This window comes from Danio rerio, chromosome 4 (assembly GCF_052040795.2).
Source record: "Danio rerio strain M-AB ecotype USA chromosome 4, GRCz13ab, whole genome shotgun sequence".
Taxonomy (NCBI): domain Eukaryota; kingdom Metazoa; phylum Chordata; class Actinopteri; order Cypriniformes; family Danionidae; genus Danio; species Danio rerio.
Genome location: NC_141024.2, coordinates 68,413,597 through 68,437,761, shown reverse-complemented (window position 1 = coordinate 68,437,761; position 24,165 = coordinate 68,413,597). Strand labels below are relative to the sequence as shown.

The following is a 24,165-nucleotide window of genomic DNA, read 5'->3' as shown; positions in this document are numbered from 1 at the left end:
CTTTATTTTCAATTTTTTGAATCCATTCTTGAGGGATTGCAGTTTTAATTATTCCGTACTTATTCTTTATTTCTTGTCTGCTATATTCTTCCTTTGCTTCTTCCATGGCATCAATAATGCATTGTACTGGTAAAAAACCTTCTTTAAACTCATATAAAATATCCCTTACTTTAACTATTCCTGCCACCCACCATTTCTTTAAAAAAATTTCCTTCCCTTGATTTAAAATGCAGTTGTTTAAGAAAAGAGGCTGATTTAAAATGTTCTCTCTCCCTAGAGGTTTAAAATGCACATTGTTTAAAAATTTGCCCCAAGCTCTTAACAATTCTTTATAAAAATCCGGCACCCTCTCCGCCATCCAGTGTTTTGTTTTCATCCATAAAATACTGTCCCCCAAATTAAAATTACCACATTTATTTAAAAAATATCCCACAGTTCCTTTCCACGATGCTTCAGTTCCTTTGTCAAAGTACTTTTTTATTATTTTGACCCTCAAACTATTTTTTCTTTGTTCTACATCCATCAACCCCAGTCCTCCCTTATCCACTTCCCCTATTAAAGTAGCATGTGCAATTTTTGCTGGTTTCCCCTCCCATAAAAAATCTAAAAAACATTTTTTTAGCCTTTTTACCGCCCACATCGGCATTGCAGACACATATAAAATATACCACAGCTTTGACACCATTAAAACATTTAACACTAAAACCTTCCCTTTTAATGTTAATGTCCTGTTTTTCCAAAATATTAGTCTTTTCTCAATCCCTCCCAGCACTTCCTCCCACATTGTATCATCTGCTTTCTTTTCATCCTTCCCCATTAAAACTCCTAAAATCTTAATTTCTTTAGTTTCTTTAAAAGTGAACAGCTCTGTTAAATTCCCTACCTCTCCTAATCTCATGTATTCCGTTTTACTTTCATTTATTTTTGCTCCTGATCCTCGACAGTATTTTTGCACTATTTGCATTGCTTTCTTTACACTTTCGATATCTTTCATTAAAAGAGTGGTATCATCTGCGTATTGGAATATTTTTGTTTCTTGTCCATCCAGTCCTATTCCCTTTATCTCCTCATCTTGTTTTATCATTAATCCCAAGGGTTCTGCCACTAATGAATATAAAAGAGCTGATAGCGGACACCCTTGTCTAATCGATCGTGTGATGTTTACATTTTTTGTTAAAAAACCATTACATTTAATCCTTGTTGTTGCCCCTTTGTATAAAATACTAATCCATTTTTTAAAATTCTCCCCAAATCCAAAACTCTGTAAAATATCAAATAAAAAACTGTGCTCAACTCTATCGAATGCCTTTTCAAAATCCAAGCTAATTAAAAAGCCTCTTTTTTTCTTTTCGTTCATGTATCTTATTGTGTCTTTAATGCTAATTGTTGTGTCCGCTATATCTCTTCCCTTTACTCCGTATACCTGGTTTGTTTTTATTATACTTGGCATTATTTCTTTAAGTCTGTTGGCTAAAACTTTAGATAAAATTTTTAAATCTGTATTTAGCATTGTTATTGGTCTGTAATTCTTTAAATCATTTTTTCCTCCTTTCCTTTTATATATCAATTCCATTAATCCCATTCCCATTCTTACATTTAATTCATTTAATTGTCATAGTAATTTTTTATTTCTTCCAATATTCCATCATTTGTATCTATAACTACCCCATCATCTCTTTTTAATTCATTAAATGTTTTGGCTTTACTTCGACTTTTTTCCAAGTTAAAGAAAAACTTTGTACACTTTTCTCCTTCCACAGTATGTTTGGCTTTACGCCTTAATCTTGCCCCTTCATATTTTTTTTCTTCTATCTCTTTTATTATTCCTTCAAGCTCTTTAATTTTTTGTATATCTTTCTCATTCTTATTCAATTCAATCTCTAATTGCTCTTTTGCATCTCTCTCCTTCTTTCTCCTAATGTTCTGTATTAATTTGCAATATTTTATTGTATACTTTTTAATTAAATACTTAACATTTTCCCACCATAATCTTCGAAAAGCTTACAGCAGCACCAGGGGGCGAGCGCAGCTCAGCTGGCATCGACACAGCACCGACAGAAACAATGCCCTTGAAGGCGAGAAAAAATAATGGCAGCGAAGCTGTGACACGGGGAAGTCTATGTCTGCCAAATGAAGGACTTCGAAAAGCTTACAGCACCTGGTATTCCCAGGCGGTCTCCCATCCAAGTACTAACCAGGCCCCACCCTGCTTTACTTCCGAGTTCAGATGAGATCGGGCATTTCTTTTTTTTTTTTCTTTTTTCTTTTTTTTTTTTTTTAAATAAACATTCTTCATAAAATAACATCCTCTTTGGGCATTTTCCACTTTAAACCATTTAAAACATTATACACTTCATCATTAAACACATCATAAAAGCTTGGTAACATGTCTTCTCCTTTAAAATACCAGTACAGACTTTTTATGTATCTTTCCATTTTTCGTTTTAGTACATTCCACACATTTAAAACAACTTTTTCCTGTTTTGCTACATTTCTTCATCATCATTATAAGAAGATTTACAAACTTTTTGTTTTTGTTTTCCATATTCCATCCGAACATCACCAGAGTATTCCATTCCAATTGATCTTCATCCCAATCTTTTAATAAATCTTTTAGCATTTTTTGGCATTTCATGTAAAAACATTCTAATTCTTTACAGTATAAAAACAGGTGTAAAATTCCTTCATCTTCTTGAAAACATACCTTACATGTTGCATTTGGTTCTCTCTGTATCTTTGTTAAAATGCACTCAGTAAAAATTGCCTTGTGTCTTATAAAATATTCAAAACATTCCAATCTTGTTTCTATTAATTTCCCTCTCATGTTTTTCCATATATTTTCCTGTTTCACACTATTCAATCTTTGTACCCAAAAGTTATTTGCTATTGGTTCTTGAAATACACTATCTCTAAAATACACATAAAAGTCTTTCAGTAAACAATCTTTAAAATCACAAAGCTTTCCTTTTAAATAGACATGTATGACTTTTTCATTCCCACATTCTTCCATATTTTCTATTCTTGTAATCCATTCTTTTGGTATGGCACCTTTGACCGTTTCAAGTTTATTTTCTATTTCCTTTACACTGTATTCCTCTTTAGCTTCTTCCATTAAGTCTACTATATATTGCTTAGGTAAAAATCCCTTTTTGAATTCATAAAGAACATCCCTTATTCTTAAAATCCCCACATCCATCCATTTTTTAAAAAATAGTTCCTTCCCTTCTTTTAAAATACTTTTATTTAAAAACAAAGGTTGATTTAACAAGTTTTCTCTTTCCTTTACTTGGTAAAATACTCCGTCTAAAAATTTCCCCCATGCACTTAAAATTTCTTGATAAAACCCTGGTAACTTTTCTGTCATACAGTTTTTAGTTTTTAACCAAAGAATGTCTTCTCCTAAGTTAAAATTGCCAACTTTGTTTAAAAAATATTTCATAACCTTTTTCCATTCTTTTGAGTTCTCCTCTTGTAAAAGCTTTTTAACTATTTTGACTCTAAGACACTTCTTCCTTTGTTTAATATCAATCAATCCTATCCTCCTTCTTCTGTTGCTCCAATTATTGTATTGTACGCAATTCTTGGGGGTTTCCCCTCCCATAAAAAATCTTGAACACACTTTTTCAATCTCCCTTCTATCCAACATGGCATTTCTGTTATATATAATTTATACCATAGCTTTGATGTCATTAAAACATTTAATATTAAGGCTTTCCCCTTTAAGCAAAGTTCTCTTATCCTCCAAAAATTTAATCTTGATTCTATTCCTCTTATTAGATCATCCCACATCTTTTCTGTTGCTTTTCTTTCATTTTTACCAATTAAAATTCCTAAAATTTTCAGTTCTTCTACTTCTCTAAATTGAAAACAATCTGTTAAAATATCTGCTTTACCAAACCTCATATATTGTGTTTTATTTTCATTTATTTTGCTTCCTGTACCCTTACAAAACTCCTGTACTTTTTTCATGGCTTCTTTTACACTCTTTTTCTCCTTCACTATTATTGTTGTATCATCAGCATACTGGTATATTTTTCCTTCATCCTCCTCTTCTTCTATTTTTATTCCATTAATTTTAGTTTCTTGTTTTATTGCTAACCCTAAAGGTTCTGCAATTAGGGAATATAATAGCGCTGAAAGAGGACATCCTTGTCTAATCGATCTTGTAATTTTAAAACAATCTGTTAAAAAACCATTACATTTCACTTTTGTTAAAGCCCCTTTATAGAAATAATATAATTATAGAAATAATAAAATTCTCTCCAAATCCAAACGTTTTGAGTACATCAAATAAGTAAGTATGTTCTACTCTGTCAAAAGACTTTTTAAAATCTAAACTAATGAAATACCCATTCATCTTCTTTTCTTGTAAATAATCTATTGTGCTTTTAATACTCATTGTTACATCTGCAATATCTCTCCCTTTTATTGCATATGCTTGATGTGATTTAATTAATTTAGGCATTACGTCCTTTAATCTATTCGCTAAAACTTTTGCTAAAATCTTTAAATCTGTATTCAAAATTGTTATTGGTCTATAATTTTGTAATTCAGTTTTTGCTCCTTTTCTTTTATATATTAACTTCATTAATCCCATCCCCATTCTTTCATTCATCTCTTTACATTTAAAAATTTCTTTAAAAACTTCTTTAAGTATTCCTTTTATAATATCTTTTAAAACAATATAAAATTCATTTCCTATTCCATCTATACCTGGACTTTTTATTTAGTTGATTTGTTGCAATTTCAATCTCTTCTTCTTCTATTTCTCTGTCACATTCTTTGTTGTCATCTTTTTCTAGTTTTATTTTTATATAATTTAGAATCTTTCTTTCTTTTTCTTCATCAATACCTTTTGCTTTAAATAGATCTTCATAAAAATGCTTGATTTCTTCCAGTGGCGTAGCGCAAAATGCGGAGGCCCCCCTGCAGGGATCGCTGACGGGGGCCCCTGATGGAGGGGGGGGGGGATACGTCATACGTCAATTTGCATATCACTGACGTCATCACGTTCTACCGTTTCTGTTTAACAGCCTATGGTTAATAAAGGGGTATTTATAATTGCACTACACTTTATATATGCATGTTTATTTAACTAAATGTATTGCTGTTTGAATACAGTATGTCATTATAGATGTGTAACGTTAGTGAATGTGCAGTAATCTCTCATATGAAATAAACTCAGACAAGTTCAGAAACTGTCACTAAAATATCTGTGATTGTGAACAAGAAAAGAATAAACGGTCCAAATAAATTGTTAAAATAAAGTAGAAGTATATCGGTTTGACTGTACAAGGGAAAATACCTTTACACTGCCTGTGCTAAATCATTTGTCGTCAATACGCAGAGGGGTGATCTGCTCTCGGGCTGCAGGTGGGAGAGGCTGCTGTACGAGGACTGACTGGGCCGCCTGTCAGTGCTGTGAGGTGGGGGAGGGGCCGGCGGCATCACACGCAGCTCATTGAGAAGAGTAGGGACGGTACAGTATGGACAAATGACAGTCTAAAAAATCTCCAATAACACACAAAAAAGTCGCTAGATTTGTCGCTAGGGGGGTCTGAAAAGTCGCTAAATATAGTGACAAAGTCGCTAAGTTGGCAACATTGGCTGCAAGCAATCAGAATGAAGTAGTCCACCGCTTGAGAGGTGTTCAGAGAACACAGACCTGTGAACTTTGGTTCCGACCACAGTTGTTCCCAACAGTTTATTGAAAATCACGACGACGCGGGGGCCCCCTAATCACGCGGGGCCCCCCCGCGGTGCGTGCCCTGCGGGCCTGTCCGCTACGCCACTAATTTCTTCTAGTATTTCTGTGTTTCTTTTCGCCATTTTTCCATTTCTCCCTTTAATTTCCTTTATTATTCCTGCTTTACCTCTTTGCTTCTCTAAATCAAAAAAGAATTCTGTGCATTTTTCCCCTTCTACTGTGTATTTAGATCTGCTCCTCAACATTGCCCCCTTATATTTGTCTTCTTCTAAGTCTCGTAATTTTTGCTCTATTTCTTTGAATTTTTCAATATCTTTATTTTCCTTGTTTAATTCTTTTTCTAAGGATCTTTTAACTTCTTTTTCTGTATACTTTTTACATCTTTGTAGTACTGCGCAATATTTGATTGTGTATTTTCTTATTTGATATTTTGTGTTTTCCCACCATATCCTTTTATCTTCATCATACATTCTATTTTCTTTTTCTTTCTCTATTATTTCTTTGACTTTTTGAACATAATCTTGATTCTTTAAAATGGTTGTGTTTAAAATCCAAGTCCCTGGTCCTTTTTGTATGTTTTCTATATTCACTTTAAAATGCAAGAGCTTATGATCACTAAAACTGTTCTCTTCATACTGTATGTTTTCTATAAAATTTTCAATATTTCTAGTACATAAAATAAAATCTATTCTCGTTTGACATATAAAATTCCCCACTATTTGTCTCCTTGAAAACTCTCTTTTTTCTCTATTCCTTTCCCTCCATATATCTACTAAACTATTTTCCTTTATTAACTCATTTAGTTCCTTTTTTCCTATATCCGATTTTAAAACCATTCCGTCAGCCATATCTTGTTTTCTAAAAACAGTATTAAAATATCTCATCATTATTATTTTTTTAAAACCTTTTAATACTTCATTTAAAACCTCAAAAAACTATTTTTTTGTCTTTATCTTCTGTTGGTGCATGTATATTTGCTATTATTAATTCATGTCCTTCATAGTTCACCTATATTACTTAACATTTTCCATAATTATCCTTATACACAATTCTTTTAAAGTTTAAAATATCTTTCCTTATTAAAAAAGCAACACCTCTTCCAGATTTACCATCACCATTATTATATATAATATCCCCTTGCCACAACTTTTTAAAATCGTCCATTGCATGTTCTTTCCAGTTTGTTTCCTGTAAACCTATCACTTCCTTGTTTTTACATTTCTCTCTTATTTTCTCAAATTTATCTTTTCCCATCAGTCCCCTTGCATTAAAAGACACACAGTTTAAAACCATTAAAATAAATAAAAATGAAATTAAAAACCTACACATCCTCATAAAATAGAGATCAAGATAAAATATTTTAAAAACATCATTTTTCTTCATCTTCTTCCAGTCCCCTTCACACTTCATACCTATTTACATATTTAGCTCTGTTCTTTGTTAAAACTTTTTTCTTTGCCATGTCCAAGTTTGGTTTTACCTTAAAAGTTCTTCTTCTTAAAAATCCTCTTTCCACTTTGTTCTTATCCATATTTTCCATCCTTGTTTCTTCATCATTTGCCATTCCTTCAGCTTGACCAGTCTTATTTAGTTCCTCTTTTTCCACAGGGCTTAAAAAAGTTTTAAAACTGTCCCATATTTCCATTTGTGACCACTTGTCCTGTTATCTTGTCCTGGTAACTGTACTTCATTCTCTTCATTTTCGTTTTCTCCTCCCTTTTTGTTAATCTTGTCCTGGGGTCCATTCTTTGTATGTGGATAACTCATTTAGTAGGATTTGGTTAGCGATGATTTGACATGATCCAGGATCGTTTAGTTCTTCCAAACTCTTCTGAGAGTTGTTGTCAGCAATAGTTCTGGTAGCTCAAATCTGCTAAGGAACAGGCTAATTTCATATATACAGGATTAGATCAGGGGTCCGTTCTTCGTACGTGGATTACTCAGTTAGCTGGATTTGGATATTGACGATTTGACATGATCCAGGATCGTTTCGTTCTTCAAAGCTGATCCGAGAGTTGTTGTCATGGCAACAGATCTGTTAGGTCAAACCTGATCGGGAGCAGGTTCAAATCATATAAACAGGATTAGATCGGCTCAGTTCAAGCAAAGATAATACAAAAAGTATGTACCGAGTTCTGATATTTTCTTACAGTAAAAGTTATATACACTTGGGAAAATAGTAAATATTTTTTAACTATATATATAAAAGTTATAGTCATTAATAAAATAAATAAAGTTATACATATTAATAAAACGTATGCAATCTGCACCCTCGAAATGAAAATACAAAGGCTGCCACCTGGTGGTGCAAAGAGAAAACTTATTGATATGAACTTTTTAGATCTCTTTAGTACAAATTGTGTATAATAGAAATGCACAATATGTGACTTTTTTTAAAAGCAATAATACATTTATGCAGTCATAAACATGTTTTGACAGTTAATATGCCAGTGATGCTTCACAAAAGTTGCAGACGCCTTTACCAATATCAAAATGCTTTTGGAAACAACCAGTTATTCTTTACACCGATTAAAAAACGGCTACTATAATTAAGAAAATCTTTTCTAAATGAAGAACTAAATACATTGATTTCCATTGCAATACATGATGAATACTCTTGTCTTGACAAATGAAAGTGTAAAGCCTGCAGCTCACAACAAATGTGAAGTTACTGCGTGTCATATTTAACAAGCCGTTTACTGCTAATTTGATGTAATTTTGCTCACATGGATAATTGAATATTAATCAGATGATGTCATTACGCTGCTGTGCGTCAGCCAATCGTTGCATTGCTGATCATGATTTCGAGGATCGATAGATCTGTCCTTCACAACACACGCAGCGATCTCAGATCAGTTCATCCAGATATTCTAATCTGATTCGTGAACTTGTTTGGAGAACCAAATTAGCGAGAACCAAAATAATCAGTTATCAAGATTAAAAGATCCAGGATCTGCCAAATCATCTTAGATCATTCAAGCGAGGTACGAAGAACGGACCCCAGGTCAGTTCAAGCAATAACAGGGTTGCAAGGCAGTTGCTAAGGGGTTGCTAGGTGGTTGCTAGGCGGTTGCTAAGGTGGTTGCTAAGCAGTTGCTAGGCGGTTGCTAAGGTGTTGCTTGATGGTTGCTAAGGTGTTGCTATGTGGTTGCTAAGGTGTTGCTAGGTGGTTGCTAAGGAGTTGTTAGATGGTTGCTAAGGTGTTGCCAAGCGGTTGCTAAGGTGTTGCTATGGCGGTTGCTAGATGCTTGCTAAGGTGTTGATAGGCTGTTGCCAAAGTGTTGCTAGGCGGTTACTATGGGTTACTCACGTGTTGCTAAATTGTTTGCTAAGGTGTTGCTAGATGGTTGCTAAGGAGTTGTTAGATGGTTGCTAAGGTGTTGCTAGGGTGTTGCTAGGTGGTTTCTAAGGTTTTGCTAGGCAGTTGCTAAGCTGATGCTAGGTGGTTGCTAGGCGGTTGCTAAGCTGTCACTAGGTGGTTGCTAAGCTGTTGCTAGGTGGTTGCTAAGGTGTTTTTAGGCAGTTGCTAAGCAATCACTAGGTGGTTGCTTATGTGTTGTAAGGCGGTTGCTAAAGTGTTGTTAGGTGGTTGCTAAGGTGTTGCTAGGCGGTTGCTAAGGTGATTCTAGGTGGTTGCTAAGGTGTTGCTAGGTGGTTGCTAAAGCGTTGCAAGGTGTTGCTCGGCGGTTGCTATGGTGTTGCTAGGTATTTGCTAGGCGGTTGCTAAGGCGTTTTAAACCTGCTAGGGAACAGGCTAATTTCATATACAGGATTAGATCAGGTCAGTTCAAGCAATAACACGGTTGCAAGGCAGTTGATAAGGGGTTGCTAGGTGTTTTCTAGATGGTTAGAGGGAAAGGAATTGGTCATGTGCAGATTTGAACGACAGACCTTGCAGGAAAGATTACGGCATTCTAAGAAAACTCTGTTGTGAAGATCAGTATCCATGGCCCTCCAGTAGGGACACTAATTACACTGAGTAACGCGTATAATAATCTATTTCAGCACCTGATAGGATGAGGTTCTTGATGGCGTTGGAGGATGGTTAGGGTGCACTAAGGCCGTGCGAAGAAATGTGAGTAGGGAAGGTAGACTGTGGGAAGGGTTAGTAATGGAGGTGACTGCTTGGTGAAGGGATGTAGAGGTGGGGAAAAAAAGGTGGGGATACTGGAAAAGGCGAAATGAGTAGGGAGAGGAAGTGCGTTAGGACTTGTAGAGTAAGACTGGGTATAAATAAGCTGGCTTGAAGAGTGATGGAGGTTAGAAGGGAAATAGAATTAAGGAGGGTTAAGAGTGGAAGGGATGACTGGATGAGTAGGGCTGGAGTTTTCACTGGAATGTGGAGCTGGAGGCCAAGGGAAGGGAATGGGAAGTCAGAGAGTGGTGTCATCTGGTGAATTGTCTATGTTTTGGAATGTTCTGGTAGGTGCAGTTTGTCTTGTTCCGTGGAATTGGTTTTTATTGCTTTTCTTAGTTGCTTTCTTTGATGGTCCGGGGAGATTTCGTGCATGCGGGGCTGTGGTGGGCTAAGGATAGGGGGTGTGGCGGGAGCGAGCGGTGGGCTGAGGATAGGGGGTGTAGCGAGAGCAAGCGGTTCTGCTGTCCTGAGAGGGTGGAATTGGTGACGAGATGGATTCATAGAGTTTTAGTAGTTCCATTTTATTGCAGCGACTGCGGATAGAGATTCCAGCATTTATGAGGGTCTGGTGGAGTTCGGTCACTGTCATCTTATTAAAAGTGAGGGATGATGAGGCGTATGAAGAAGCTGGTGAAGGTGGGTGGCGATTTGGAGTGACAGAAGATGGGGATTGTGTCCTTGCTGACGTAGAGCGAATAGGCCTTCAGCCTCTTATTGGAGCCTCAGTATCAAGTCGGCTTCCAGGCTGAGCTTGGTGTTGTTGAGCCAGGGCTGGTGTTTCAGGGAGAGCGGAGATTTTGTCTCCGTCCATGTTGCTGTCGATGATGTGAGAGTAGATTTGATGCTGCTGTTTTGTTATTTCCGCTGTTATTGGCACAAATCAAAATCCTCCACTGACCTAAGCAAGTACCAAACCCAGCTGGCATTATTAGCCTCCCAACTCCATTCGGCCGAAACCCCATTCTACCAATACAAAATTAACATCACTTCAGACATCCGCAAACTATTCAGGACATTTTATACCCTGCTCTGCCACCTCCACCAACTGCCTATCAGCTGGCCTCCTTCTTTACACACACACACAAAAACATTTAAATTAGCAGTCTACTTCCAACCAAATCCAACCTAAATCTCCATCAAACAACACCCTCTGAAGAAAAAGACAACCTCTTCCTTCACTCCACACTGGCACATTCCCAAACACTTTTAGGCAGATGTAACAGAGGCCAGCTAGTGAACTGCTTACTCATCTACATACATCACCTTCCCTTCAACTCCACACAATTAATACAATTCCTCAATCGAGCTGGGATCATCCACCATAACCCCATGTAGTTCGGTAAGAAATCTTAGGGTGATACTGGATGATCAGTTTTCCTTCAAAGAGAACATTGCTAACACAGCTCCATCATGCAGAGCTGCACTTTTCAACATCAGAAAAATCAGAATTCTCTTAACAGATAATGCAGCACAAATTTTAGTGCAAACTCTTGTCATTTCAAGGCTGGACCCCGACAGTTCTCTTCTAGCTGGATTCCCATCCTGCACCCTTAATCCTCTACAGATGCTCCAGAACGCTGCAGCTCATTTGGTCTTCAATGAGAGCCCATGTAACTCCTCTCTTTATCTCTCTGCATTGGTTACCACTCGAGGCTCATATCAAGTTCAAATCACTGGCACTGCACCCACTCACCCTCTAAAATCTTTTCATTGACTGTTTCATGCTAGAGGAATGTCTTCTTGTAACATTTGGTGTACAATAGAGACAAACTTACAAGATATTTTACTACATGAAATTACCAAGCAGTCTGTTAATGACTTACACTGAGCATAATGGTATGGGGCGTGGGCCTGCCCTCTATGGCAACTGCTCATTGGAAGACAGTGCCATTGGGATGGAGCAAACCAGATTACTTAAAAACTGCAACAGTAAAACTTTGCTTTTTGCATTAGCTCACTCATGCTCGCTGCTACTCTCTGCCCCCTCTCGCCTTGCTTTCGAACACTGCACAGCCACTCAAACGGTCGAAAAAAACTTTCCATGCAACCTCTTAAACCGCCGAAACTGCAAAAAAAAAAAAAAACTTCTGCAAACCAACTCTCGGCAGAGTCTGTCACCCCGGTAACCCAGACAACCTCCACTCACAAGCGAGTGAATCCCAAGGACTTCACTGAAGCTGAGTCACCAATCCATCAGGAACGGCGTGTTTTGTCGAGGCCAGTCGGCGAAGAAAACTCAAACAAATGTTGTCTCTTGGTGCTGTGGTGCAAATTGATCTTAAGCAGTTAAAGATAAGTCAAATCTTTGCTTTTGTGGTTTCTCAGGTGTGATTCTAAGATATAGTAAAAAGAGATAAAAATTAATTTGGGATGGTTGTCAATTCATTTTGCACAATTACCAGAATTGAGAACCACAGCTCTGAGGTACTCAAAATAACAAACTATCATAATCAAAATGAATTGCCTTCCTAAAGTTACTTCTCTACTTCAGTATATCCCTGTAAATATTTCTTTACAATATTTAAAACAGTTTGGTAATTTAGTCAATTAATTTCTCTGGAACAATAAGCATCCTAGGTTGCCTAGTAGAATATTGCAGCAGCCAGTTGATAAAAAGGGTTGGGGCATCCTGGCAATTATTTTATTATTACACCTTCAGGCTGAGACATATCACTCACTAGTCCATGCCTCCTGAGATAGCTCCATCTCTGTTTATGGTTGAACAAGCCATCCTACTTTCCCTTCCACCACTACAGTATATATCCATCCATCTATTTATTTATTTATTTTTGTAAATGTGTCATTTTTAAGGCTGATCTCAAAAATATAATAATTTTTACTGACAGAATTTTAGGTGCAGGCTAGGACTGTCTCTGCCATTTGCAAGTAATGTTGTCCTTTTGGCTTCATAGGACATGGACCCTCAACATGCAGTGGGCGATTTGCTGCTGAGTGTGACTTAGCAGGGAAAGAAACAGCACCTGTATGTCAGAAACCATGGCGCTTGATGAAAAAGGTGTCCATCTCCAGATTAGAGGAGAGTCCTTACCCCAAATGAAGTTCAAGCAGTGGCCTTGCGAGGGGGGGGGCTTTGGGGGCTTAAGCCCCTGATGTATTGTCAAAAGCCCTGATCTTTTGCAATATGTTGGACTTAAATAAAAATAAGTATATATAATAAATAATATATAAGTATATATAATGGTGTACAACATTTAATTTGTTATCTAAGTACTGAAAATTTCGGCGTACATCACGCACATTCCACCTCACGCAGTGTTTGTGTCGGGTCAGCTGTTCAGCAGTACCTGTATCTACCGGCAGGTGGGAGTGGCACTGTTGTCACATGATGTTTAAAAAAATTCCGCCACTGCACTTCATTTATTCATTATTTTGAAGAGCTGAAGTTGATGAGGTAACTCCTTTGCGAAACTGAATAGTTCTAACTAATGAAGCTTAACATTTGTTTCCACAGTATAAAATGTGTGTAGTTTTGGTGAAATAAAATAATTGTAATGGATAAAATGTGCATCATATCAATGCATACATGCAAATTAGTCAGAAAAACGTAAATTGTTCTAGCTTTCTAGATATGATATAGATATCTAGGCATATTTATCTAGATATGATATAGCCAGTCACATCTGTTTCTGTAATAGTTAAATCACAGTGAGCCCATGGATCTAGCATATTGTATAGCTACATTCTACTTTAACATGTTATGTCAGTTAGCAGGGGATTATAAATCGACTTTCTTATGAAAATACCTGAGATGGCTGGAAGAAGACATACAGTTGTAGTCTGATTTTTTCAACACATTTCTAAACATTATAGTGTTAATAACTCATCTCTAATAACTGATTTATTTTATCTTTGCCATGATGACAGTAAATAATATATGCCTAGACATTTTTCAAGACACTTCTATACAGCTTAAAGTGACATTTTTAAAGGCAGGTTAGGGTAATTAGGCAAGTTATTGTAGAATGATGGTTTGTTCTGTAGACTATCAGAAAAAAAAATTAGCTTAAAGGGGCTAATAATTTTGACCCTAAAAGTTTTTTTTTTTAAATGTAATACTGCTTTTATTCTAGCTGAAATAAAACGAATAAGAATTTCTTCAAAAGAAAAAATATTCTCAGACACACTGTGGAAATTTCCTTGCTCTGTTAAACATAATTTGGGAAATATTTAAAAAAGAAAATAAAATTCAAAGGGGAATAATAATTCTGACTTCAACTGTATAAACATTTATTATCGCAGTCGCGTAAATGATTAGTTAAAGCCTTTTTATGTTTATTCAGATCTTATTCTCATTCAACTACAGCAATAGCTGATGCCTTCATCCATATTAAGGATTTCCTGGACTGTTCTACTACTTCTGTGAGGCATATCTGGAATTTCTGCTCAATGAATGAATGAAACAGGCATTTAAAGTGCTACAATGCCCACATCACCTTATTTTGAGGAAAACTGAAAAAAATCTACCTCAAAAGAAATTTGAAGTAAACATATTTCTAGCATATAAATCTTTATTTTTATTTTTGTACTATTTTTGATACATTTTTTATTATGTCAAAAATAGTAGCCTATTGAATATCAATATTTTGCGAGGTATTGAATTTAGAAATTCCAGTATCTTGACAACACTACACCTTAGTTAATTTGTTTGTAGCTTTGTATCACATTGGATAACAACTCACGATATAAAATAAATCATATTTTTTAGATTTGAAGACATGCAGACAATTACATTTTCAAAAAACAAACAGAAACTGCAAATCAGGAGAGGAGATAGGAGGCTCAAGAGTTATGATATGGCTCACAACAGACTAGTAAATGAGAAGTGAGATAATTAATTTTTTTTTTCTTTTTGGTGTTACAAGTCACAAAGCTTCAAAATTTATTGCTAAAAGTCAACTCAAAAGCCTATTTATTATTAAACCATTTATAAATCTATTATAAAAGTGGTGGTATTTTAGCGGGGTGAATTAGAACATAATTTTTTAATGGGGGGGGGGGGGGTGGATTGGGGGGTCTTTGGGGCTAAGCCCCTTATCCCTTTCGACCCTAGCAATGCCCCTGAGTTCAAGTATCTTTTGGGTTTTTTATTTTTATGAGCAATGAAATGTGAGATTTAAAGATGAATCAGTGCAGCGGCAGCAGTTATGCAGTTGATTTGATTGTCTGTTGTGTTGATGGAGCTGAGTTGAAAGGCAGTGTTCTCAGTTTACTGCTGAATCTAGGTTCCTACTCTCACCTATAGCTATGACTGAAAGGACAAGATCTCGGACACAACTGGACACATTTTACAAAAAGCGTTATGCTTGTTTGAGTTGCAGAATAAAAGAGAGATGAGCCAACAAAATAGCCTGAATGCAAATTGGTTAAAGGGTCAATGAGATGGCAGGTCTTGACATGATGACTCCGGAGTAGCCACAGCGACCTGGAGTAGCTAGCATAACAACTTTTATTTATCCATTAATGAGTAATGCAGGCATCCAATCAGGATTTACCACATACTCCAATCTGGAGTTTTGGGATCATCACAGTATATAAATGTTGTAAGACTGAATACCTGTTGCTCTGCCTAAATCATAAAATATTCATCAAGTTTGTATTCTGCTCAAAAAAGTAAATCTAGTGAACTAGAAAAAATCTTGAACCTAAAAGTAAAGAAACTTTACTAATAAAAGATGCAACACAGGACAAATTAATGGACTTTCCCAGTCATGTTTCTCATTTAGAGAGTCAGACAGAGAACATCATCCAAAACAACACTAGCTACATGAATACACTGGAGAGTGGAGTACAGATGCATCCAATCCTCTTTTGTTTTCAGATGTGTTAACAGATTTAACCTCTTGTCACAGTGTGAACACTTGTACGGTCTCTCCAGTGTGAATCATCTAGAGCAGTTTTAATTTGAGCTGTAAGAAAAGTCTTCTCACACTTAAGCACATATACTCTTTCACACCAGTGTGGATCTTCATGCGTTCATTAAGGTTTGCTGATCTGTTGAAACTCTTCCCACATTGGGTGCATGTGAATGGTTTCTCTCCAGTGTGGGTCTTTATGTGTTTAAGGTCTGATAAGTTGCTGAAACTCATCCCACACTAGAGTTTGAGCATGCAAAATTCTGTTGTACAACGCTGTGAAAAGGGGTGGGATTAAACAACATGATTAGACATAAATGGTTTATCTCCGGTGTGTCTCATCATGTGTCGATTAAGGGATGATGAGTGGCTGAAACTCCTCCCACACTGAGTGCATGTGAATGGTTTCTCTCCAGTGTGGATCCTCATGTGTAAATTAAGGTGTGATAAGAAGTTAAAACTCTTCCCACACTGAGTGCAAGTAAATGGTTTCTCTCCAGTGTGGCTCATCATATGTAGATTAAGGTTTGATGATTGGCTGAAACTCTTCCCACACTGAGTGCATGTAAATGGTTTCTCTCCAGAGTGGATTCTCGAGTGTTGATTAAGGTGTGGTTTGCAGTTAAAACTCTTCCCACACTGAGTGCAAGTAAATGGTTTCTCTCCAGTGTGGATCTTCATGTGTTGATTAAGAGAGGATGATTGGCTAAAACTCTTTCCACACTGAGTACATGTGAATGGTTTTTCTCCAGTGTGGATTCTCACGTGTTGATTAAGGGATGTTGATTGGCTAAAACTCTTCCCACACTGAGTGCATGTGAATGGTTTCTCTCCAGTGTGGATCTTCATGTGTTTATTAAGGAGTGATAAGCAGTTAAAACTCTTCCCACACTGAGAGCATGTGAATGGTTTTTCTCCAGTGTGGATCCTCATGTGTTGATTAAGGGATGATGAGTGGCTGAAACTCTTCCCACACTGGGTACATTGGAATGGTTTCTCTCCAGTGTGGATCCTCATGTGTAGATTAAGGTTTGATGATTGGCTGAAACTCTTCCCACACTGAGTGCATGTGAATGGTTTCTCTCCAGTGTGGATCCTCATGTGTTGATTAAGGTGTGATGAGCAGTTAAAAGTCTTTCCACACTGAGTGCAAGTAAATGGTTTCTCTCCAGTGTGGCTCATCATGTGTAGATTAAGGGATGATGATTGGCTGAAACTCTTTCCACACTGAGTGCATGTGAAACAATTCTCGTCTCTCCTTTTCAAAATACCATCAGTCTGTAAATGAGTTTTTTCCTCAATTTTGACATGATTTTCCTCCTCTTTACTCACCTTATTCTCTTCAATTGGGTCTGAAATAAATAAATAAAACATTAGTTTTCATTAAGTCTTAAATACTCTCATTAAAAAATAAAAAGTGAAAAGACACTGGAAACATTGGCTACACACACTGTAATTTTTATGCACATTAAATGTAAAATATAAAAGATCATGTTTTGTTCAGCCTATTAACATGTACACATTTAAGCAGGTTTAATTAATCTTTATTTATCTAGTGCTTTTACAATATAAATTGTGTCAAAGCTGCTTAACATAGAAATTATAGTAAATTGAAACCGTGTCAGTCCAGTTTTCAGAGTTCCTTACATAATTGATCATAAAAGTCATTTTGGTCATTGATAAGACACAGATTTGAAAGCTGTAAATGGCCTATTTTTATTCCTATATATTCATAATAACAAAATCTTTTTTCTAAAATTTTTAAAGCAGACAGGAAATACTTGTTCATTCTTTGCCTGAGTGGTAAATGCATCAGAAAAAATGTTCTGGGGTAACAGCTGAACAAACAGCTGAATATTTGCCTCCCAGACATGAGACACACCTGTACAGCATCTGCATAAAGGCTGAAATGTGCACCTTTCCCATTGTGTGCTGTTGGGTCTTTTTCATCAATTCTGGGGTGATTTTGAGGCTTAGCTTGGAAAAAAAAACTTTCTCTGTTTAAGCAAATGAACTGATATTTAGGGACATCTTATTTTGACATATTCTGGGAAAATGCTTTGGAAAAAAAACAACAATACACTCTGGGCAAATTTACTCTTTTCATTATATTCATGGCTGTTTTTTCTCTATTGGCCTCTATTATTAAAACATTTTTTTGATTGCAAAGCCATGACAGCATATAATCATGCATTTATGATTGTTAGTATTTCCTGTGACGACAGTCAACATTGTTTAATTTGTCTCCACCCATGGGACGGCTAAAAGGAAATGGGTAAGAGTATAAAAGAAGAGGAGAGTTGAAGAGGCCAGCATTATGTGGTGTGCTGAAGAAAGAGAAGTTGACTGAACTGTTGCATTGTGGGGACAAGTAGAGCAGGGGTGGCCGGCCGGTCAGAATCGGCAGGCTAGCGCAGAAGCTCAATTGAATATACTGGGGTAAAATAAATGCTGATATTACAGAGACATGGCGGGGAAAAATGTAATGTAATGAAGTGCTTCTTGTACAATCTGAGACCCACTTTATATCAGATATCACTCGAGCAGTGGAGATTGCTGATTTCTAAAGAAAGCAGACCTTAAACACGCAAATTTTTGCTTTGGCATACCGGAAGCGCTTAACCCAGGTTACTGGCAAATTAAAAGTCCTATTAGCATGCTTCTGCATATACCCTATTATTGCACAGCCAATTTACACAAACTGACTATAGAAACACTATTCTAGTTTTCCAACATCTGAAGATGTACCTGAAATGTACCTGTCAGCCTAATTACAGAAATCCTTGCCTATTATTCTTTATTGGCCAGACGCCTGAGTCTTCTCAGTTGAAAAAAACAAACCTGCCATCCCACAAACATTGAATATTAGAATTGTTTTCACATCTTTAACTCGAGGACCTTAAGTACACCATCTGAGGCTCTGCAAAAAGTTTTATGAGGTTTGGCAGCCTTTCCTATCCCACATTGAACGCTCAGGGGTTATTATATCCTATGTGAGAGTTTATCCCTAATTTCTTAATTTGTTTTATCTGTTTTATTTATTTATTTGACTTATTTGACTTATTTATTTTTCTCTTTCTCCCTTTTTCTTTATGGGTGTAAGTATTTCTGTATCTTTGTACCGTTTTAATTTTTTGTTCAATATGTGTGTTGTGGAAAAATTTAAGACTTTTGAAAAATAAATAAAAATATTTGAATAATAAGAATGTAAGCAGTACTAAAAATAGTTTTTAGAACTAGTAATAATCCCATGAATCTAGTTACAGTGCATGTCCCTGTCAAAGGTCTGTGAATTTAAGCTTATTATTCACTAAAGAAGGACAAGCCATTCTCGTAAGTGACTTTGTTCTTTGTGTGACTGAAATGTAAGCAATAGCTGTGTTTCCATCCAAAATGCAAATTAAATTTATTTGCAAAACTGGAATATCACATAAAAGATGTGCGAATAAAGCAGCGTTTCCATCCGATGAATCAAAGAGAACAAAATCGTCACTTCCTAATTAACTGGCGCCAAATATCAACAGTAAAAACAGAACTCACAGTGGTAGAAGACGCTACATAAATCTTTTTTGTACTTAATAAATGACTTTCACCTCAGAGGATAATGCCGACACACAATGAACACGTGGTGACGTTTGAAGCCATGAGACGTTTGAAAAACGTTGAGGTGGTATACCTTGAAAAGGGGTATCGTCCCATGCCTAAGCAGCATAACACTTTTAAGATCTAAAAATTAATTATTTAAAAAAAAGTCTCAAGCAAAAATATTCCAATAGCGCCGCCTGCTGGTACATGAAGAATATGGTTAATACTGATGAACTTCACACTCAAATGTTTGCATATCATCAGCATGCTGATTTTCTTCATTTCTTAAGCAGTAAAAGATATTTTTAAACTAGCTTGTTGGCCAGTTGTAGTCAGTCCAATGCTAAACATTATCTTTTAGTCTCATGTCATCCCAACATCATCATATAGTTTAGAACACTGTACAATGTTTTATAATAATTAATTGTTTTAGTGTCCATTTCATTCAGCATATTTCAAATTAAGGGCATCCACGTTTTCTGACATACTTTTAATCGTGGTCTCTGCAGGTTTCACCAAGTTAAATTTAAGATGTTTTAAGACATATTTAAGACCATTATGAATGAAATTTTAGACTAAGGAATTTTTCAAATGCCCCAGATGAAAAAGATTTGTATTTGTCCTCTCAAAAAATAGTATAATTTAATGCATTTAATAATAAAATAATTATTGAATAATAATAATATTTAAATATTTTTTTTATTTCTTAGCAAAAGATCTTAAATATTGTGTACTACTCTACTTGTATCCACACACTTTTTTCTAAAATAAACTTTCTTTAAAATAAAAAAACAAACGAGCAAATGTTTTTAAAGTTTTAAAACTATAATAAACTAAATCTATGCGCAACAATCTGTCCAGGTCGATGTCCTCAGCAGTAAATCCATGGAGCACGTTTAAACAAATATTATTGTAGACAAAATAATTAAACTATTATAATAAATAGAGTTAAAATGACCTTTTTGAATAAAAAGTTAAACATTTATTGAGATAAATTGTTGGTGATTGTATGGGTTTTGGCCAGATTGGGTAACAAAACATGAACAAAGAAAAATAAAGACTTGTATAAAAAAGATTTAAGACCTACAACACAACATTTCAGTAAATTTAAGACTTTTTAAGGCCTAAAATTTTAGATTTTGAAATTTAAGACATTTTAAGACACTGCATGTTTCAAATAGGGAATAGCCCTGGTAATTAGTTAATATAATTATGATGTCATTCTAACTCAGTTACTATCTGTGAGAACTAGTAACAACTACTAGAAACAACTTTAAACCCATAAAAAAATTGATTAAAAAAAGGGGAATTGTGATCAACGTGACATATGCAAATGGAAAGTACTAAGCCAACACTATCACTGTAATAGCAGATATCTTTTATGAGAATACTGTAGGTCAAATATCGTCAGCTCAGATAAACTTTTTAAATTGATTGTTTTTATTTATTTTATATAGTGCCAGTGCTCATGGACGCTTTACAAACAGTAGGAGAACAAGAAATGCAATAACCTTAAGAAGGTAGAAAAAATGGGAGACTATTAAAACAGAAAAAGAATGACACGAGAACAAGTATGAAAGAAACTTATTCCTATCTTTAAATAAGTGCTTATATGCATTTAGGAGAACTAGGCAGCACACCCAGGGCTGCAAGATGGATTCAATTTAGTATTCTTATTATTAAAATATATCTAAATGAGGATCAAATGACTGAGTTGGTTTTTGAGAATGAAAACCAACCTGTTAGTTCCTGCAGATCTTCATGCTTGACTCTGAATGTTTCTTCAATCTTCACATCTTCACTCTCCTCTTTAATAAACGCCATTTTTATAACAGTGTGGAGATCAGTCGCTTCAGAGGGAGTTTTTCTCTGTGTTTGGACACTTTATTCTGTTTAAAATGAACAAAACAATGAACAGAAACAAACTTATCTTTAACATTTGCTTTAACAGTTTCTTTATATGAGAGTAATTAACAAAACCAAAACAGGTAAGTCTGAGCAAGAAACAATAGCTTTTAAAAATGACTGAAGAACTTAATACAATGTTGAACAATGCATCCACACATATTTACATTTTATAATGTTAGCATTCAGATATTATTTGAGTGTAAATTCAAAATGTGCAACTCACCTTTTCTGTCTTCAATGAAGAAGTGGGATAAAAAAAGTCCTCAGTGGGTTTTTCTTTGTAGGTTGTTGTTGGTAATAATCCCAATGTAGGAATCCACAATCGTAGTTTGTCCTCCAAAGTTGTTCTCTTACAGCTAAATCAGATAATGAAGCCTCCGTTAGAAACACAGAATATATAGATGCAACCCTGCTGAGCTACTGGATCTGGAATGTGATTGGATAAGACTCAATTGGCCCCCATTAATGCTGGTATAGAGATGCAAATGAGCAGTGGGGAGCAGTGAAGACTCAAGACACATACAGTGGGGGATGGGAAGTTCAGCAGCTTTACAAACTTGTTTTACAGAGAAATAGTGATGTATTGGGAAAATAAGTTGACTTTAGCCATCATCATTTGTTTTGTTGCTGTTGTTTTATATGACTATTGATGGAAGCTTTTTTATTTTGGCTGCTGCATTTTGTAGTTAATGCTGATACACTTATGTTGAGGTATTTTGATTTGAAACTCATTTTAATTGTTTTTTTTTTCCCAAGCTGTTTTTTGTTTAAAGATGCAAATGAGCATTGAAGACTTAAACCACACTGATGTCTCAACATACACAACTACATTCACTTATATACTAGTTATGTAAGTGATACTATTGTACTGTGATATATCAGTATTCGTTAAAAGAAACAATTTCTAATCTTCACAGTGAGGTTTTATTTGTGTTAAGTTCAGTCAATATATTAATATTAGCAATGTTTTAGTCATTTATTTATCACTGAACCTGTTCTTTATGTGAGTTTAGAGTCCTTTACTTCTCCTAAAGCACATGCAGCTCATTACTGCTTCCTGTAAACTGTCAACACACTCTTAACAGATCAGTTATTTCTTTCCAAAAGTGTCTATAAATTTTTATGATCAAAATGTAACTTGTTTCTGTGCCAATTTTCTTTTCTTTCCTTCGTTTTTTAGTTGAGCAGAACATGTGTGAGCAGCTCATCTTTCCCGAAAGCCTCTTATTCACCTGGTATGTAACAAAGATGTTTTCCCTCTAATTATCAGTTGTGTTTGTGCATACAAATATGCATAGACAGTCACAAAAGAATATAAAAGATACTCTGTGACAAAACCTTTTCCTTTCAACACAGAAAAGCGATCACATACTGTCGATTATTTGCTACTTTTGTCCTTTGTAGATAATTGTTTGTACATTAATCACAAATGGATGAGACAATCTGTAACTTCAAACTCATTTGTGTTAATTCCAGGTGTTGTGAAATGTTATGTACAAGCTACAGAGGCATTTAGGTGTGATTAAAGTGCCATATATCTGATCCAGTCCTCCAGCATCTTTTTTGCTTCAAATAAAGTCTTTTACGCTAAAATCATTATAAAATTGGTCTTTTGTTGCTAATAATTGATTTATACTATCTGAAATATAACTAATTCTATTATATAGCTTTATCTCTTAACCAGGAGAAGGAGGGAAAATGCACTCTCTCACTCAATGCAGTCGAATCAATGCGCAAAAAACAACACATTAAAGGTTACCAAGACACATATCACAACAAGAGAGATCTGTTATGGTACAGGCACAAATCATAATTTTAATCAGAAACTTCTACAGCACAGCAGCTTCTAGATGTACCCACTCTGTCTAAGGTATATATATAGCAGCCGGGCATAGTTAATCTGAAAGCAAGTTAGGCCGCGGTCACACTAGAGTTTGTGCTTGCAAAATTCTTTCGTACAGCGCTGCAAAAAAGGGTGGGATTAAACAATATGATTAGACGATACTAAAAGCGACTGATTGCTCCATATAGCTCATGTTTTGATCTTCTATTGGTCTCATGCACTCACGTGATGCGATTTCAAGCTTTGGTCTTACCTTTGTAGAGTCCACTATCAAATCTGTCATGCAGCTATATATTTATAATTACCAAATAATTACATCACAAGTTAAATTATTGTATAGGCAGTTTATACAGGGTAATTCAATGACAAGAGTTTACTTTCTTAACTACACAATGCATAACTTTTAATGTGATTAACCTGCTCCACCTACACCAACTACAGCATTTCTCAGACTTCTGTTTCACTATGGTGTAATTACAGTGGTGAACATCACATAAAACAACAACTGCACTTAATCCTGTAACTTGTTTGCAACAATGAAATTTAAATATCTGTGTCACATATTCATTTAAATAAATGGCTCATCATCATGTGCAGTCGTCTTTATTAATAGCTGCCTAATAGTCCAGATCATTAACTGAAAAGGATCGTTTTACATATATGAAACCTGTTAACAGGTATAGCTGTTCATGCCAATACCAACTTGATAGCCTAAAGCATATTGCATGAACAGGACCTGCCTAACATCTCTTAAGACACATAAGCAAAGGTGTCTATAACAATACATGCTTGATTGCCCAGATTATTACATCTGAATGGTGCCTTTTAGTAAGCATAGTTCTTCACCAATACCAGTTTAATACATCAAATAATTACACATATGTGAGGCGTCACACTGTTGCAGTGGGTAGCACGATCGCTTCACAGCAAGAAGGTTGCTGGTTCGAGCCTCAACTGGGTCAGTTGGCATTTCTGTGTGGAGTTTGCATGTTCTCCCTGTGTTCACGTGCGTTTCCTCCGGATGCTCTGGTTTTCACAAAGTTCATAGACATGCGGTGTGTGTGAATGAGTTTGTATGCATGTTTCCCAGTAACGGGTTGCAGCTGGAAGG

The 24,165-nt window shown here is 35.7% G+C and overlaps 2 protein-coding genes and 1 long non-coding RNA gene across 9 annotated transcripts in view; 1 reads left to right on the top strand and 2 right to left on the bottom strand.

Annotated features, from left to right (window-relative positions):
* Window positions 1–24,165, top strand: part of LOC147845236 (uncharacterized) — a 934,973-nt gene that overhangs the window by 195,339 nt on the left and 715,469 nt on the right. The gene's annotated exons all lie outside the window — the stretch shown is intronic.
* LOC148682363 (uncharacterized) lies at window positions 7,425–12,056 on the bottom strand. Its single transcript, XR_015943057.1, has 2 exons — window positions 9,716–12,056; window positions 7,425–7,756 (listed from the first exon to the last, which is right to left on the bottom strand). It is a non-coding gene; the product is annotated as an uncharacterized LOC148682363 (long non-coding RNA).
* On the bottom strand, window positions 15,256–21,581 carry LOC110439406 (uncharacterized). Its single transcript, XM_087250271.1, has 3 exons — window positions 21,435–21,581; window positions 21,043–21,192; window positions 15,256–17,070 (listed from the first exon to the last, which is right to left on the bottom strand). Exons 2-3 carry the CDS (start codon window positions 21,125–21,127, stop codon window positions 16,013–16,015), a joined length of 1,143 nt encoding a protein of 380 aa, XP_087106397.1. The 5' UTR covers window positions 21,128–21,192; window positions 21,435–21,581; the 3' UTR covers window positions 15,256–16,012.